The following is an 18163-nucleotide window of genomic DNA, read 5'->3' on the forward strand; positions in this document are numbered from 1 at the left end:
TTAATTAATCAAAATTATGATTCAGTAAATTATACAATGCAGGAACCATTAGTTACTTAAATTTTTTAACATAAATAATAAATAATTAGGAATATTTTTTGAAAGTTCAAATATATATAGGTAGTATATATGTTTTTAGTTTTATGACTAAGCTGAATATTAATATGAGAAGGAAAATATAGTTTCAGTTTATTTTACTTTTTCCTAATTAAAACATCATCACAAATTCATCAATTTCTAAGTTCATGTCAAATACTATACTAATTTCACCTTATGTATTATAGTAAAAGTCATGATTTGGTGTAACAAACCTTACAAGATGTGGCTCAGAGATAGTTAAAAAAACTTAGTTAATCAATATAATTTCTTCTTAATTATATTTTGTGGCTCAAAGTAGTCAATCTTGCCATCTTGGAATTAGTGATCATTGACTTATAATAGCTTCACACATCTTAAGGAATTCCAAACAATTTAAAAAAAACAATTAATCAAGTTGAAAATAAAGAATGCAATAGAAATTTCGTAAATGGTGAGTCCAAACAAAACCTCAGTGTATATTGCTAAGAACCAAAACGTCTGGAGATTTTGTCGATTGTTGTGTACTTTGGTTTGTTGTCTGAGAGTTAATGTTTTCTTGCAAGTTGGATTTTTGGAAGGAATTCCAATAATTTACAGCTTTTATTTTGTCTTTGCTAATCCCACACTTTGGCCTTTCGATTTTGGAAACACAAGTTCCCATATCATTCAACACCTCTTATAATCACTTTGTTTTAATTCAAACATTTCTCTTGTGTGTAATTTTGGTGTATTCTGTTTTATTAAAATATTAGACATTTTTCACTTATTATTTTTCTAAAGTATTGTTTAATTCAAATTATAACTTTTGTGTTTCGAGTTGCAATTACTCTGGTTAATTTATCTGATAATTTTGAGATTTTATGTAGTAATTTTGAATTTGAAAAACATAAATTAATTTGGAGATTAAAACTAATTTGTCAAAATGATTGTTTGTGATGATACGCGCCCCAACCACTCAATAATTAGTGCTTAAGGATTAATTAAATAATAGTAATAATTCTTAGTTATTAGGACTATTATTTCTAAATAGACCTAAGTCACGTGTAATTTCCAGTGAAACTTGCAAAATCTAAGGTAATTTGTATTTTGTCATAGAAAATAATTAATAATGGGCATTTTTTCTTTATTAACTTTTTTAGTTTCTAGCTGTGGCTAAGAAGAAAGATATAACCCGACAATTAGTTCAAACTAGTTATTTACGTATCATTTTGTCTGCTCATTAAAAAATTGAAGTGGTGACAAGTTTCTACTTTTTATTTTAATCCAAATTCCATGAATATGCTACTTGCATAATATAGATATACTTTTAGATGCTTGTATCTATGCGTGTGTGTGTGTGTGGTTTTATATGTTTGTTTGGACATAATGAAGATTTAATTAGATTAAGGAATGTAACAAAGTTCACTGCAGTCTTTTCTTAGCTAAATGACATACTTAGTTTCACTATTAGAGGCGGCATAAAAACACTATCCCACAATATGACAATTTTGACATAATTCTAGGTTACAATTTAGTGGTCAAATTATTTATTTTTATGTTCTAATTATCATTATTAAGCATATCATCTATAAACGAACTATATATTAAGCAAGTAATAGTATTATAAATCTAGGCGGATTTTTGTTTGTGGAATTATGGTGATTCTATAAAATAAATATTATTTGCATTTTATAGTTTTGTACCGACCACCAACTATAAATTAACTACAGAAAATAATTTCAAGAAGTCAATTACTAACCGACTCGTCCCAAAAATTAGTGTTGCGAATAATTAAGAAATTCTAATAAGATGCCAAATTGATTTTAAAAGTATATGAATGACAAAATTTAACTTTAGCCACAAATATGGACAAAAACAGCAAATAATTGTCTAAATATAAGCTGATGAAACATAGTCCAAAGTGAGGAGAGTGCAAATCGGCTAATAATTGATTTATGACTGATTTTATCCCATTTAAGACAAAATTCTTTCTAATTATCGAACAATAGTGTGATTATGAGAGCTTAACAACAAATCATTATTTGACAACTAAATGGCCTGGGCAGACCAAACAGTACCTAACAAAAATGACCACTCCAATATAGACATCGGTGCAATATAAGACGTATTTAAATTTTAGAAAACTATTGACTGATCATGTGAGTATAAGATTTGGTCATGTTTTCGTTTATTTGCATAAGTTTTCTTCTTTTTGCTTTTTGTTTATGTTTTTTAAAATAGTAATGAATGACCATTTTCTGCGCTCATTTTGAAAAAAATAATATAAAGTTAAAATGGAGAAAAAATAATATAAGAAAGAAATATAGCCTTCTCTACATCAACCCCTCTCTCTTATACTCATATTAATATTTTTTTTACTTTAACTATTTATTACCGACATCTGTCCTTAAAAAATAGACTAATTTTACCATTTTGGATCATCTCCAAAAATTAGATGAAGTTTAAATATGCAAAGTTTTTAACAAATGATAATTCTACAATCATTTATAATGTGGATCACATAATCCACTAACACTCTTTCCATTACCTTATCTCTTTTCTTGTTCTTCTCTTATCCCATCTCTTTCTTACTTTACAAATGACAATATGAATAGTTCATTAGAATACACATTCTTTATATGAAATCTCTAATAGAATTTCGATACGATGGAGGGTCAAAATCTAGTTCAAATCCAATATAGTACCTATATATGGGTGCATAAAAATGTAATAAATCAATTATTTTTAATGAATCGATCCAATCGCAACTTCGGTTCGCGAACAATGATTCGATTGATGATGAAGAAAAAGAATTCATGGTTCAGTTCTCCGCCTTAACGACAGAAAAAATGATTGATCAAAATCTATTCACAAGTTTGTCTATTTTTAGAGGATGGAGAGAGTATTATTTTTTTAAAGTAAGTGAAAAAAATAAAACGCTTTTATTAACATGAAACAGATGGAATATAAATTTTAGAAGATTGATACGCCGTGAAAATCACTCATGCGATTATATATCAATTTCTCATAAATTTTGCACAAATTGTTGTAATGGAGAAAGCATAGATTAATTAATTGGAAAATTAAATTAAAAAGTAGAAAAAAGTAATTAACATAGCTATTAATGTGATCTAACACTTTGAAAAGTCGAAATCTATGGTATTGTAACACGCTAGACATGAGTAAGTCTACAAGGATGGGGCAATTATTCCACATTTAAAGATGGGAAATAATGCACAACATTTATTTATAACGTTGCAATAATATAGATTTTGCGATAGAGAGGAGTTATTTTCTTTAGTTTCAATCTATAAGTAGCCAACTACTAGAAAAAACTTTCAACTGTCCCACCGAATCAGTCATATGGAGTACCTTTTTTTTAGGGAATGTCCAAAAAATATTTATTTTTTATTTAAACTATAAGACTTTATTTTACAAAGATAATTTATTTAATATTTATAAATATTAACATGAATAAATGAAAGTAATAGAATCATTATATAGATTTTCTTAATCCAAAAATTTGAAGTGGAACCATTTTCATGGGAGAAGGGGTAGCTGAAAAATAACGAAGAATCAGTATAAATATGGGGTAATTGCTTTTAAAGTCACCAACTTTCCATGAATTCCGGTTTTTTCCACAAACTTTAAAAAGTTCGTGTAATGTCAAGAACTTTATTGTCAGTTGCTATTTTCCCATGTCAGGTTTTCCGGTCTGATTCATACTGTTCGTTTCCTATTAAGACAATGAACAAATTCTTTTATCTTACTATCGTTATCTTCGTATTTGAAATAGTTTCGTGTGGGTACCTTGTACGCCTCAATCGGAACTCGGATCAAGAAGTTATGGCCATTATGATAGTATAAGGTCGCACAAAGGTCGCAACCTTCATCAAATGGCCATAACTTCTTCATCCGAGTTTCGATTGAGGCGTACAAAGTACCATATTGAAATACGACAAAAACTACTATACTATCTTTTCAGTATACATCTACCGTATCGATAAGATATGATATCATACCTACAAATTTTTAATACGATAATGTAATATGTGGAAACAAGAAATGTATGTAGTTATTTTAGTTTATGGAGTAGTTATCATGGTATACCAAAATATTAATTGGTTATTAAATTCAATTAATAATAAAATATATGTTGGCCAAGACGGCTTGTTTTGTTTTCACACACTTGCAAAAGACAGATCCAATAACATTGGGCCGGCCCAGTTCTACTTATAATTACGATTATACCCTTCTATTTCCTTGTCTAGTTTTTTTGTTTGAATTTGCCTCTGCTCCCTTGTATTGAAACATGTTTTCTTGCGATTTTCCGGTCACATGTATATTCATTTTAATAATTTAAAATTAGTAAAATATAAAAGATAAATACAATATTAATTGAAACTGAATAAATAATTAAGTTGTATATGTGGTGTAATAATTTACCATATTAGATCGTGTAGGAATCCTATTTGCGTGTAATGTGGTTGTCTCGGTATATCAATTCCGTCCAAAAAAAACAGAGTCGTGTTAGTGAACAATATAAGTTTTAATGAAAAAATTGTTAAAATATGAGATAGAAAGATTTTCATGAACTGAAAAAAAAAATACCAATGAGCATCAAGATTGTTTTGATGGACATCTTTAGGGAGTATAACTTTCATGAAATAACTATTGACTTATTTTTCCAACCAATAAATTCATTTTTCATGATGGAGATCAAGTTGAAAGATTCTGTATTGATGACAAGATGGGCTATGAACAAACTTATTCTGGAATTAAATTGGAATTTGTTGGAGGGGATATTAGTGGGTTGAGAGATAGGAAATTTTGGTGATAAGTATTTAAGTAGAATAGTTTTTATTACAATGGAAATAATCATTGATGGAAGACACCCAAATCTTGGTGCATACTAAATGATAATATTAATTGTGAACACCTAAAGCATTAAATCTTGTAATAATTCGAATACCTAAAGATTCACGTTTAAATTCATTTTATATGTCCCTATGTGTGTGTGTGTGTAAGCTTTATAACGTGAAATAATAAATGCTACAAGAGTTCTTTGTTTTGTAAGGTCACAATTACTGCTGAAGTCTATTTACTACTCTCATTTTCATAGCTGACAGAGAGAAATATGTACATAGATTTTCCACAGCTTTTCTACATGCATTGCACCCTAATTAATCATACATATATCTGTAATACATTTAATATATATAATAATAAAGTTAAACATGAACAATTAGCAAAGTGTAGTATTTTCTCAAAAATATAAATATTTTTAATTTGCTAGTGAATTTTCTCAAAACACAAATAAAAATAATGGAGTACATATAATTCAGGTTCTAATTATATTGTTTTAGTTCATGATTGGTTTTATTGAAATTTATTATTCCATATATCGATAATATGTTGAATTCTCAAATTTAAGTATATATTACTCCGTATTACGCTTCATTATACTACTATAATTTGTATTGTCGTAAATGATATTTTTACAATAAAGAATTTATTATAATAATATTAATGAGAACAAATGGTATTGATTGATAGATGGTCCAAAACAACTATCTTCCTTCCAACGCCAAATAGATTTTATCAACATTATGATGTTCGCCTGTTTGGCATGAGGGAACTAGATTTTATACTCCATTAAAATACAATAAATTATTTAGACAAAATTATTAAAAGGGTCTAATGTGTCATTTGGGGAGAGACATGTATCACATGATGTAAAAATACTTAGTATTGCTTGCATTCAAATATTATGTTATCCATTTTTAAAGAACAACGTATAAATGAGTGATGATTGTGATTTAGAAATATAAACTTTTTATATTTAATGCGTAATTAATCATGAAATAAACTTTATAGTAAACAATTACGTCCCATGCTAGAACTCTAGATGTTTGTGGCTTTTTTTAAATAGGAGTAATTAATTAAGGGATATTGACATCTAATGTCACAAAACTTTTAAAAATTTGGATTTTTCCCACGAACTTTAAAATTAGCAAATAATATCACGAACTTTATCCTCAGTTTATTTTTTCTCACGAATAAAAAAATTCATGTTATTTTAATAGATTAAAGAACAATTTTGGAGGGTATGCTTCAAGAAAAAACTATCCTCAAATATTGAAAAACTTGAAGCTCTCAAAATTGTTGTCGAGAAATTACGAAAACAAATCCGTATCATAGTATTATTTGTGGGAATTTTTTTATTCGTGTGAAAGAACAAACTGGGGATAAAGTTCGTGATATTATTTGTCAATTTTAAAGTTCGTGGGAAAAACCCAACTTTTTGAAAGTTTCGTGATATTAGATGTCAATATCCCATTAATTAATAGTAATTCGTTTTAATTAAAAAATATAAAACTAAACTTACCATTTGAATCCACAACATGGAAAAAGAGATTCATTGTCCATTTCTAGGAGTATTATTTTATTTAAAATATACATTTACATAATTATATATGTCAACACTACTAAATAAAATAAAAATTTATGTATCCTTTCAAGCAAAAGGTGTTGAATTTTAGGATGCAAATGATCAGAAGAAAACTCTTATTCTAGTGACATTCTAAAAGTTGTTGTTAGTTTTATTATTATAATATAATATATTATGCTATAATAACAATTATTCAATAATTATTAGTTCTATTATTTTCCTTGATAACGTAATGTAATTAATTGGAAAGAGTGACGCCTCATAATCAAGAGACACATGTATTGCCTAGATTGATGCATGGAAGAGGCAGCAAATGGAAGTGGAAATTTCAATTAAATGCCCAAAACTAACAATAAAAAATATTTTGAAAACTGCACAAGAACAATTAAAATACTAATGTCTTTATTAATATTAATGGCATCAAATCCAAGGCTGCCTGCCACGTTTTATGCTGGCTTTCCTGCAGTAAGAAAAGCATCAACTACAAGTGGTAAAAAAACATTTTGTTAATATTAAAAAGTTAACAGTTTGTCAGTTTCTAAAAACACTATATAAGAAGAAATATAGCTGTCAATAATGATTAATTTAATAGATTGCCATGTAATATAAGGTTTTATTTGCCTTTCATTTTCTTCCTAAATTAGATAAATTATTGGGAAAAAGAGAAAAGTTATTATGGAGTAATTAACTGTGCACAGTTAAAAAGAATGATCTTTTTCAGTCAAAGATAGACTGACGATGATTCTGATTGACCAATTATCGGATTTGTCCCCTTTAATTTTAAATCTGTTTCGAATATATATAAATTTTAAATCATATACTATTAGGCAACATTAATAATATATCAATTCAATATATATTAATCATGATTGGAATTTACTTTAATTAGTATCATAAAAATAAATACTACGAACTATAAGTAGTGAGTATATATATTAAAAATTTAACCAGAAAATAACATATTAGTACTAGAATTTAGTATAGTACTACTATGAAATAAGAATAATATTGAGTATAAAAAATATGTATACTATTTACGGAAGATGCTGTACGGCAGCTAGTCACAAGTCACAACATTATCATTTGAGTATTTATAGTCTCTCATTAAGTGATAGTAGCAATAAAGAATATGTTGGCTCATTTTGTTAATCCTTTATTTTTTGATTTTTGTACAATTACCAACCGTTGTAAGAAGTTAGAATGGTTTTACCCAAAGAGAAGGTACAATACATAACTCCAAAATTATATTTATTCATTTTGAATCATTAACGAAAATACAATATCATTATCTAATGACAGTACTTGAATGTACAATATATATCATGGTTGAACAAATTCAATCAACAAAATGAATATTTACTCCATCCACAACCATTAATCATACGCTGTCAATTTTTGGCACGACACGATAACACGACACGAACCCGTACGAAATTAATGGGTATGTGTTAAAGCTTATTGGGTTCGTGTCCTTATCATGTCGACACGATAAGGACACGAAAACTTCGTGTCGTGTTGTGTTCGTGTTACACGTTAAGAAATAAGATTTATATATTATAATATTATTACTATTATTTTATTTATTTTAAAATTTTAAAAATTTAAAATTTAATATTAGAAATAATATTTATATATTATAATATTATTATTATAGTGTCGTTATTGTGTCGTGTCATATATGTGTTGTTATCGTGTCGTGTTGACCCGAAGTGGTTCGTGTCGCTAATGTGTTCGTGTCTAAGGGTAGTGGGTCGTGTTCGTGTTCGTGTTTGGAGTTTTCTTAACTGGTTGTGTTCGTATTTGTTGTTATCGTGTCGTATCGTTATCATGTCGGCACGATAACGACACAACACGCACGATTTGTCACCCCTAATTAATCATATTAATTCAAGTCATTAGCGTAAATTAGTTGTAGCCTATTTTTGGGATATTTCCTCTCTATTTTTACTAACTATAGTAGATGTAGTACTTTAACCATTTGTTTTAACAATCTCTGTTTTATTTTACTAATCTAAATCAATTTTACATGGTCTATAATTTACTAACAAAATTATTGATAATAGGAGGAGGTTATCATTAATTGCAAAAACCATGGGCATTTGAAAATAAAATACTACAGTGTATCACACCCCTTTGGTGTGAGTCCAGTGGTGAGGACCTCAAGCTACACGTGTCACAATCCCAGGCCCCCATTAGATGCGGCGGCTCGTTTAAGAATATCTCCCCCAACTTAACATAATTAACCCCCTTTTAACTCCTAATTAAACCTCCCTCCAAAAGATTAACAAATCTCTTCAAAAATAGATTTCCTTTTCCCTTTCACTACTCCCTCCGTCCCACTTTAAAAGTCCCGATTTACCATTTTTGAATGTCTCACTTTAACAGTCTCGATTGGAATATTTCACAAATGGTATTAAGCCCCACGTTTCACTAACCTTTTTCCACTGACATTTTATTATAAAACTAATACTCCCTCCGTCCACCAAAATTTGTCCCATTTTTCCATTTCCGTTCGTCCCCCAAAATTTGTCCCATTTCATTTTTACCATTTTTGGTAGTGGACCCCATATTTCACCAACTCATTCCTACTCACATTTTATTATAAAACTAATATGTAAAAGTATGACCCACAATCCACTAACTTTTTCAACTCACTTTCCATTACATTTCTTAAAACCCGGTCAAACCGCGACGAATTTTCGTGAACGGAGGGAGTATAAAAATGTAGGACCCACATTTCACCACCTTTTTTAACCGATTTTTCTTTATATTTCTTAATATTCGTGCCGAACTCAGTCGAGACTCTTAAAGTGGGACGGAGGGAGTATTTCCTTCCCCATTATTATTCCTTCCCCCTCGAATCCTATAAAAGAGTAACCGCATCACTCATATCGCCTCTCCACCTCAACACACTCTCTCTCTCTCAAGAAAATCCCACTTCTTCTCATCTCAGTTTTACTCAAATTAGTGAAACAAAAGCCTGGTTTCTTCGCTCCATCCCTCTTTTCAGATTTACTTTTACTCTTCAAACCTTTCTCATTCAACCCAGATTTTTTTTCCTACTTTTTTTCCTCTCTTTATTCTCTCAGAATCTCTCCTTTAGCTTTCGCTTTCAATGCAAATCTGAAGAAAAAGGGAACGATTTCTCGCATAGTCGAAGGAAATGATGTTTTCTACAAACAGAGTGAAGTACAGCGAGCACGTAACGAGCACTACCGTTAGGAAAAGGCGGGAAAATCCAATTTCCGGCGCGAAAATCGCTCTTCCGGCGGCGAGGACGGTTCGTTTCTGCGTGACCGACGCCGACGCCACCGATTCTTCGAGCGACGAGGAGGAGGAGCGGCTTGATTTCGCGGTGAGGCGGCGGAGGGTGAGGAGGTTCGTCAGCGAGGTCAGAATCCAGGCCTGCGCGGGCGGAGACAACGGAAATGCCGACGCTAACGGAGGCGCTAACGGCGCCGTGAGGGTTAGCCGGCAGCCGATGAAGCGGAAGAAGGGCGGATTGGAGAGGAAGGCGGCGGCGGGGGCGAGGAAGTTCCGCGGCGTGCGGCAGCGGCCGTGGGGGAAGTGGGCGGCGGAGATTCGCGACCCGCTGCGGCGCGTGAGGCTGTGGCTCGGGACGTACGACACGGCGGAGGAAGCCGCCATGGTGTACGACCACGCGGCTATTCAGCTGCGTGGCCCCGACGCGCTCACCAACTTCTCGGCTCCGGCTTCGGCTTCGGCGCACGGCTCGGGCTATAACTCCGGCGACGACGCGCGCAAGTCGCCGAAGTCGGTGCTGCGGTGCGTCTCGGCGGCGGACTCGGCGGAGGCGGAGGCGGAAGCCGAGCCGGAGCCCGAAGCCGAGTCGTCGGCTTGCGTCTTCCCTCAGAACGACGTCGTCGAGGATCTCGCGATATTTCCCGCGAGCGACGATATATTCGCGGAGTTCGAGAAGCCGGGGGACTTGTTTGACGAGATGGTTTTCGCGGACGACATTTTCGGGGCGGGTTTCTGCAGCGGCGATTTGGGTGTCGGGTCGGGTGCGGATCTGGGGCTCGGGTCGGCCAGCTGGCAGAATGAGGACTTTTTTCATGAATTCGGTGATATATTCGGGTCGGATCCTCTCGTTGCGCTCTGAGAAATCAGCACCAATTTTGTTGATTTCTTCGGCAGTTTTGGGATATGGTTAATTAGTGTGTTTTTATTTTATTTATTTGTGTGGAAAATAGGCCTGTGTAATTCTGTGTTTAATGTGAAGAAATTTAAATTATTCGTGCTGATAAATAATCTTAGCTCGGCTCCTTTCCGGTAACGGTGGATTTTCATGCTAATATTTTAATTAATAAAAGTACTATTTGCTTAAGGGCACGTGTGGCAGTCACGTGACTTGCGAAGTTGAGAATTAGGTGAGAGATTGAAATGGAATGAATCAATGAATCTGCATACCCTTAATTTGTCACATTATTTGTCATTGGGCTTTGCCTCAACTTTTAATACCACAAATTATGTTTATAGACAGTCAATTCTACTAAATGGAGGGGGCATTATTTGCAATAGGCTTTTATTGAAGAGAGTAAATGTACTCCACTAATAATTAAGCTATTCTCGCATCACTTCAACGTGGCCTTGTACACAATGTAGCATACCTCCCTAGTCTTTTTTTTTTTTTTGGTGATTGAATAAATAATTTTGTTGAGAAATAAAGTAAGATATCCAAACATAGAAAAGGGGAAGAAATATTTGGAAATGATGGGTTAAGGTATGGTAAGAATGAAGGGTTCAATCTTGTTTGATCTTTCCCAGCTGAGTGCTGACCGTTGGGCCCCTTCCCTCCTGTGTCTGTCTCCAAATTTACTCAAATAAAATTTCTAAAACCAAGTAGTACTATAAAAGAAATCAGAAAAAATAATACTAGTACTCCTACTAGATATCGTACTAATGATTGAAATTAAGAAATTATATATATATAAATTGATCATAGTGTTTGAATGTGACTTAATTAAGTCACTTGGTAGAGTTTATAATTATTTGAGGGGCACCTTTATTTATTTATAGTTCTGAAAAACAAGATGTTGTGAATCTTTTAACATTAATGTTAAATATATGTCTATTTTACAGGAGTACTCCCTCCGTCCGCCATTAAGAGTTCCATTTATGAGTGGCATGAGTTTTAAGAAATGTTAAGAAAATTGGGTGGAAAAAAGTTAGTGGAATATGGGTCCCACTTGTATATATTAGTTTTAAATGAAATGTGAGTGGAATGAGTTAGTGGAAGGTGGGACCCTATTACCATTTATGGTTAAAGTGAGTCGGGACTCTTATTCGCGGACGGACTAAAATGGAAAAACGGGACTCTTATTTGCAGACGGAGGGAGTATATGTTTATTACGTATGAGAGATATAAAATAAAAAAATGCTTGAAATATTGTTAGTAGAAAATGGATCCACGTACTTGTCAAAAGTAGAAATGAAGTATTTTTGTGGGATACAACAATAGAAAAAGAAGATTATTTTTATAGGACGGAAGGAATATTATTTTACACAACAACTTAATATTCAAAGCTAAAATTTAACTGAAATTTGGTAATTTACAAGTTATTATAAGGAATGAAGATCCTACATGAAATTCTTTGGATAATCGTTGTACAATCATGAAAAATTTGCCACAGGAAGATACTTTTGCAGCAAGTGCCACTTGGTTTGCAACTATACATCCAAAAAGAGGGATTTATTTGGTGTATTATGTGTGTGACTGTGAAGGCCCAAATAACAAGAAGTGTGATGGCAGAGGTTCAATGAAAAATCATCAGAGTGGTCCTAGGATGAGCTGGTGAGTCACAGTGGAGACATATATTTGGACAAACAACTATGCTTATACTCATTCAAGAAACCTTAGCTTTTACCATATTAATGCTCCTTGTATCCCTCACTAATATCAACAATTATATGTGACTTTAACACCTCATACATGACATGAGATAGCAACTAATTACTTTACTTCCCTCACAGATGTAGTTATTACTATGTCACAAGCCTAAAAAACCATAACCTAGTCAACGTCTTTCTCTCGCTCGAGTTCATACATCTTTGTTTATACACGTGAGATATATGGATACGGGATGCATAGATAATTGAAACTTTTAGTTTGACTAGAAACTACATCGACTGTTTTGTTTTTTAACTGTATCTTGATTTGACGAGCCAAACCATAACCTTCTTACAGGTTCTACCAGTTCGATTTCCAACCCTTTGAATCAGGAACATGCTATTACCGTCGATTTTGAACCAAAATTTAGAAAACAGAGGAAAATAGTAGAAATAATCATGAAAAATCAAGAAAAGCTAGACAAAATCATTGAAATCGGTAAACTGATCAGTTAAAATCAAACCAGAGCCTCCGATTATCGCTACAAAATCGGATCTGTTAAATATGCTGATGGGGATGTTATCATTCCACTTCCCTTAGAACCTTAACTGCATCGGCAACAACGTTTATTGAACTGCTAATGCCACTAGATACATAAAAGTATTTTCACAACAACAATTTCATTAGCAATTTGGGGAGGCTTTGTGAAGGACAAATTGATCAATCATTTTCCTCAAAAACTTGAGATAACACTAAAATCCACCTTAAATAATTTTTATAAGTCGAATCTTGATGACTCCAAAAAAGAATCTTGATAAATTCATCCTCCCACACTGCCACACATTACATCTCTCTCTCTCAATAACTATGCCATAATAATTTGAAATGCACCCCTAGCTTGTGATTGTATATTATATTAAGTCCCAATAAATCATTCCAAGTTGCTCTAAACACTTTCAACTTGCTTGTCAATTTACCCCCACTTGAAGTGAGTTAAGAAAAACTAAAAAGACAAATTATTAAGTTGTTATATTTATGCTCAAATAGATAGGCATATAGGGTATTTGAATTGCTCAAAAAGCATTTGTAGGCATTGGGCCAAAGTCCAAGAATTCCAAAACTTAGCTTTCATGTGGCTGTGTAGAAATTTGGCTCTTCTATTTTAAAGCTGTATTTCAGTTGATATAGGTGCAGGATCTCGAACAACAGATTTGTGTACAGTCTTTTGTGGTAACATTGATTTCTTTTTGATTTTTTTTATTATTTTTCAAGAAATTAATTTGGGTATTTGATGCATTGGTCAAATTTAATAAGTACTCAATATTCTGAATTTCTATGATTCAGCTATTAGCCCATTTGCCGCATAATCACGTGGCCCTGTCTTTTTCTTTCATATTTGGTGCTATCTTCAGGTGGCTTCATTCATATTTTTATCTTTATCAATGGTTTGTTTATTGTAAGTTTTATAGTAATTAATTAATTTTAGTTTGCATGTTTGGATAGTATTTAGAGTTAATTGTGCTTAATGATATGGCTTTTGGGTCGAATTGTAAAATGAGATGACTATTTTAAAACATGCTCCTATATAGAATATCCTTTAAAATACTATTTTAGTATCATACTCCCTCCGTTTCACTATAGTTGAGTCATTTTTCCATTTCGGAAAGTTTCTTCATAGTTGAGTCATTTCCATATATGGTAATTTTTTTTTCTTTCTTAAGTTACTCTCTCTTACTTTATTCTCTCTACTTTATTCACTTTATACTTTATTCTCTCTACCTTTTCCTCTCTTACTTTTTTATCTATTTATTTAACACATCTAACATCCCTTTCTTAGACTACGTGCCCAAAAGTTCCGCCTCAACTATAGTGAAACGGAGGGAGTAGTATTAGAGCAAAGCTACTACACGTAGGTGAGGCGGCGGCAACAACAACAACGGGGAAGCTGATGGAGATCCTGAGGAGGGGAATGCGGGATCTGCGCATATATTCAAGCGCTGTTGCCATGATTTATTACAATGTGATATGCTACTCCCTCCATCCCAACTAATTTTAATTCCAATTCTAATTAAAATTATAAATACTGATTCTAAAGAAATAAACTTCCACAAGTCCACCAATCTTGATAAGTTATTACCCAACAAAATCGACATATAAAATAATAAAATGCCTCTTATATGTGAAATTGTGCGTCCACAAAATAGGAACATGCATTGGTCCAATTGATATAAATGACAAAACCCACCAAACAAAAAATATAAAAGAAAGGGACCAAATAATCTTTATACTGTAATTGTTAGATTAAAAGAAAATAAATACATACTTGCCAAATATTGCAATGTCGCAATACAAGAGATCTTGTGTGTTTGTATACTCAGCACCTGGCAGCCAATGGCAGCCGTCCACGTCATCGGGCCTAAACCTGCCTTAAATTATGGGGCCCACAGCCCTCCTTTACATAACAGAAAGAATACTGCTACTCTCTAACTTGCACTGCGGGTGCGTACGAAAAGAGTGTAGGAGGCGCGTACTTTAATTCTTCTTTTTCATTTTCTTTATATTTTTAATCTTATTTCATAATCATTATCCATTTTGGATCCTTTAAAGAAATTTGATTTATCCATTTGGCTACAAAGCTGACAAGGAAATCTTCGTGTTTCAATTAGTTATGTATTTTGAGTTTGCATCAATTCAAAGCTCAAAAAGGTTTTATTAATTAATTTTCATATCATAATTGTGTCTTTTATTTTAGTTGGAGGAGAAATGACCAAACGTCTAGCGTTCCCTCACGCTCGGCACCAAAAAAGTTTTTTTTATTTGAAAGAAAAAAGAAAATTGTGCCTTCGCCATATGAAATTAAGTAATAATCGATTGGACGTCACTATACTATTTCAGAGCATCCATGACAAGGTCACATCCATTCTAGGAGGTCTTCGTTGGGGCTAAATCAGAGGACCCTATTAATGTGGTGCAACCCTCAATCGGGTTTCCTTCATTCTATCCCCTTTCCGGATGGACAACTAGGCTGGTCGGGTGTTCTGCAACTCTTCTCTGGTGATCCGGTCGGCCACGATCGAATTTCCAATATTTTTTGTTATTATTATTATTATTATTATTATTGAAACTGAATACTTGTTGTAGTATATAGTACAAATTAAATATATGTAAGTTGTGAAATTACGAAATATTTATTTCGAGTTATTTGGTGCTACATGATGCACCTTTCCACTTTTACCTATAAAATCTAAAAGACATGATGGTCTATGCAAGAAATTTCCTATAATAATGAGTACTATGCAGATACTAGTCGGATACCTTTAGTTATTTTGAATAATATCTCATCTTGTTATATAGTTGAATTATTCTAAGCATAGGATGTACTAAGCAGGAGTAGTATATGGGTGCTATAACTATTAACTTCACAAGCCACACATTAGGGTTAAAATATATTCTTACACAAGTTAATCCAAAGTCAAATAATCTATCACTTGTTCAGAAGAAATATATATACATATTTAATATAAATACTACTCCCATCGTCCAATTCTAAATAACAATATTTTTTTTTATTTAGGAGAGTATTTTGTAGTAGTATAATTCACCCTAAACAATTAATTATTGTTCAAAATCTTTTCCCTTTCCTATTTTATTGACATTTTTATAATTTTATGTTCAATTTTATTCAATTTATCTCTTTGTCCCTCGTACATTACCGATTTCGCAATAAATTATACTCCCTCCAGTACGCGTAGTGGATGCGTTTCTTTTCAGCACGCGATTTAAGAAATTGTGTTGAATGAGTTAAATAAAGGAAGAATAAAATAGGAAATGAAAAAGATAGAGAGATGAAGAGAGAGTAATGTCTTTTACTAAAAATGGAAAATGACTCAACTAATATAAAATGTATGAAAATTACAAATTGATTCTACTACTATGAAACAGATGGAATATATTATCTTTCGATAAGACTATTTTTGATGAAAGTAAAGTCGTAACATCGATTACCAAACCTATATGATCATGGTTCAAATTAGATTAACCCCAACCTTAATGGTCCACGTGGCAATCCAGGGAGGATGGAGAAAGTATAGAGCGAGGGGCAAAATGTGGTCCGGATCACCTACTACTTTTCCTACGCCTCACAAACATAAGTGAAGGACCCACTATCATATTTTATGTTTGTGAGGGATGGAGCAGAAAAAGTATTAGGTGATCCCAATCGGACACAACGGGGCATCGAGAAAAGAGGGGATGAAAAGTAGGGCCCAAAGAGTCACTCTCACCTACCGACAGGAGAGTGATGGGGCGGAATTTACAAGATCTTTTGGGCCCAATCCTATTTTGCTGCGTTGTCTCTCTCTAAACACACACACACACACACTTGTATATATACATGTATATATGTATGTATAGTAGAGAAGGAGTGATGGTGGTCATGAGGAAAAAGTGTTGGGTGTTGTAGTGTGGGGTTTTTAATTAATGTGTTCACGCCTCAGGTGCAGCCTTTTTCACTAACTTATTGGTCCTTTTATCATGTTTCAACATTCAACTTGTTTCTTCCCAATTCCACACACTCTAATATTTGGGTCCATCGCTTCTCCAAAATAGAGCATCTTATTTTTAAATTATAGTAGTAGTTCCAATTTTCACTTTATTTACAAATATAGTCTAATATACTTTGATTTTTTTTTTGTAGTGTAGATATTTGAAGGTGATTTTTCCAAATTCAGTTACCTAAAAGATGTAAACCACTTAAATTGTTTGAAAATTGTGACACATGCTAATAAGTGAATAATGAGAATTAGCACACATCCTACTTGGAGTAGTAATTTTTTAGTTTGGACTAAAAATCACAATTAAGTACAAATTCAGATTAATTATCTAGTTTAGTAAGGCCTAAGCCTAATATATTAGTCGTGGGCTTACTCTTGAAAAAATTAGCAGGCCTATTTCCATCTCTGTTTCGACTCCCATGGGCTTTTATTTTCAAAAATATTTCAATTATGAATTCTTTCATAATAATTTCTCATTTCTTTTGTCATGATATTAGGAGCTGTTAAAAGCCCACTTCTATAATAGTATGCAATTGTTTCTTTTGGTATTTATCCCCATTGTGCTTTCACATCCAACATAATTTTGCAATAAACTTTATTAAAACAATAAACATACTAGTAATTTTCTGTAAAAATAAATGTTGAACATTTATCTGTATAATAATGTTACATGGAGATGGTATTTGCAAAAGAAAAATGGGATGATAATATTGGATGAATCATGTGTTTTGCAGGTCCATCAAATAACAGCCAAATGAGGCCATAAGAGAAAAGGCTATATGAAGTTGAGGCATGCTTTCTCCTGAAATTAACATATCATATTTTACAAGATTGATAGGAATTAGGATTTCTGCTAAACTGAAAAACTTATCCACATACACTAAACTATTTGACATCCTCTCTCTAATTTGTTACTACTAAAATTTTCATTTCTTCACTAACATCTGTTTAGTTATATAGATTAAAAGAAATGAAACTTACATTCAGCATCTAATGAGACTTAAAGTCTCAATAACAGTTATGCTCAATTTCATTTACTAACACCAACAGACAGTCCCCCTCACTCTCTCTTTGATTGGTCGAACTCAGAAATATTACAAATATAGGATAAGCTTATTTCGTTGCTCAATAATGAGACAAATCAATGGAACTTAATATCTTCTTCATTGGTGGTGGTCATGGCAGATGGCTTTCTTGATTTGAGTCCCTTTAATCTTTTAGGTTTTTGTGTTGTCTTGCGATTACGAGGTT

The 18163-nt window shown here is 32.5% G+C and overlaps 1 protein-coding gene across 1 annotated transcript; it reads left to right on the top strand.

Annotated features, from left to right (window-relative positions):
* Positions 1 to 9419: 9419 nt before the first annotated feature.
* Positions 9420 to 10805, top strand: LOC125215052 (ethylene-responsive transcription factor CRF1-like). Its single transcript, XM_048116351.1, has one exon. It carries the CDS (start codon positions 9672 to 9674, stop codon positions 10629 to 10631), a length of 960 nt encoding a protein of 319 aa, XP_047972308.1. The 5' UTR covers positions 9420 to 9671; the 3' UTR covers positions 10632 to 10805.
* The last annotated feature ends 7358 nt before the right edge of the window (positions 10806 to 18163 follow it).

The sequence above is a fragment of the Salvia hispanica genome, chromosome 3 (genome assembly GCF_023119035.1).
Source record: "Salvia hispanica cultivar TCC Black 2014 chromosome 3, UniMelb_Shisp_WGS_1.0, whole genome shotgun sequence".
Taxonomy (NCBI): domain Eukaryota; kingdom Viridiplantae; phylum Streptophyta; class Magnoliopsida; order Lamiales; family Lamiaceae; genus Salvia; species Salvia hispanica.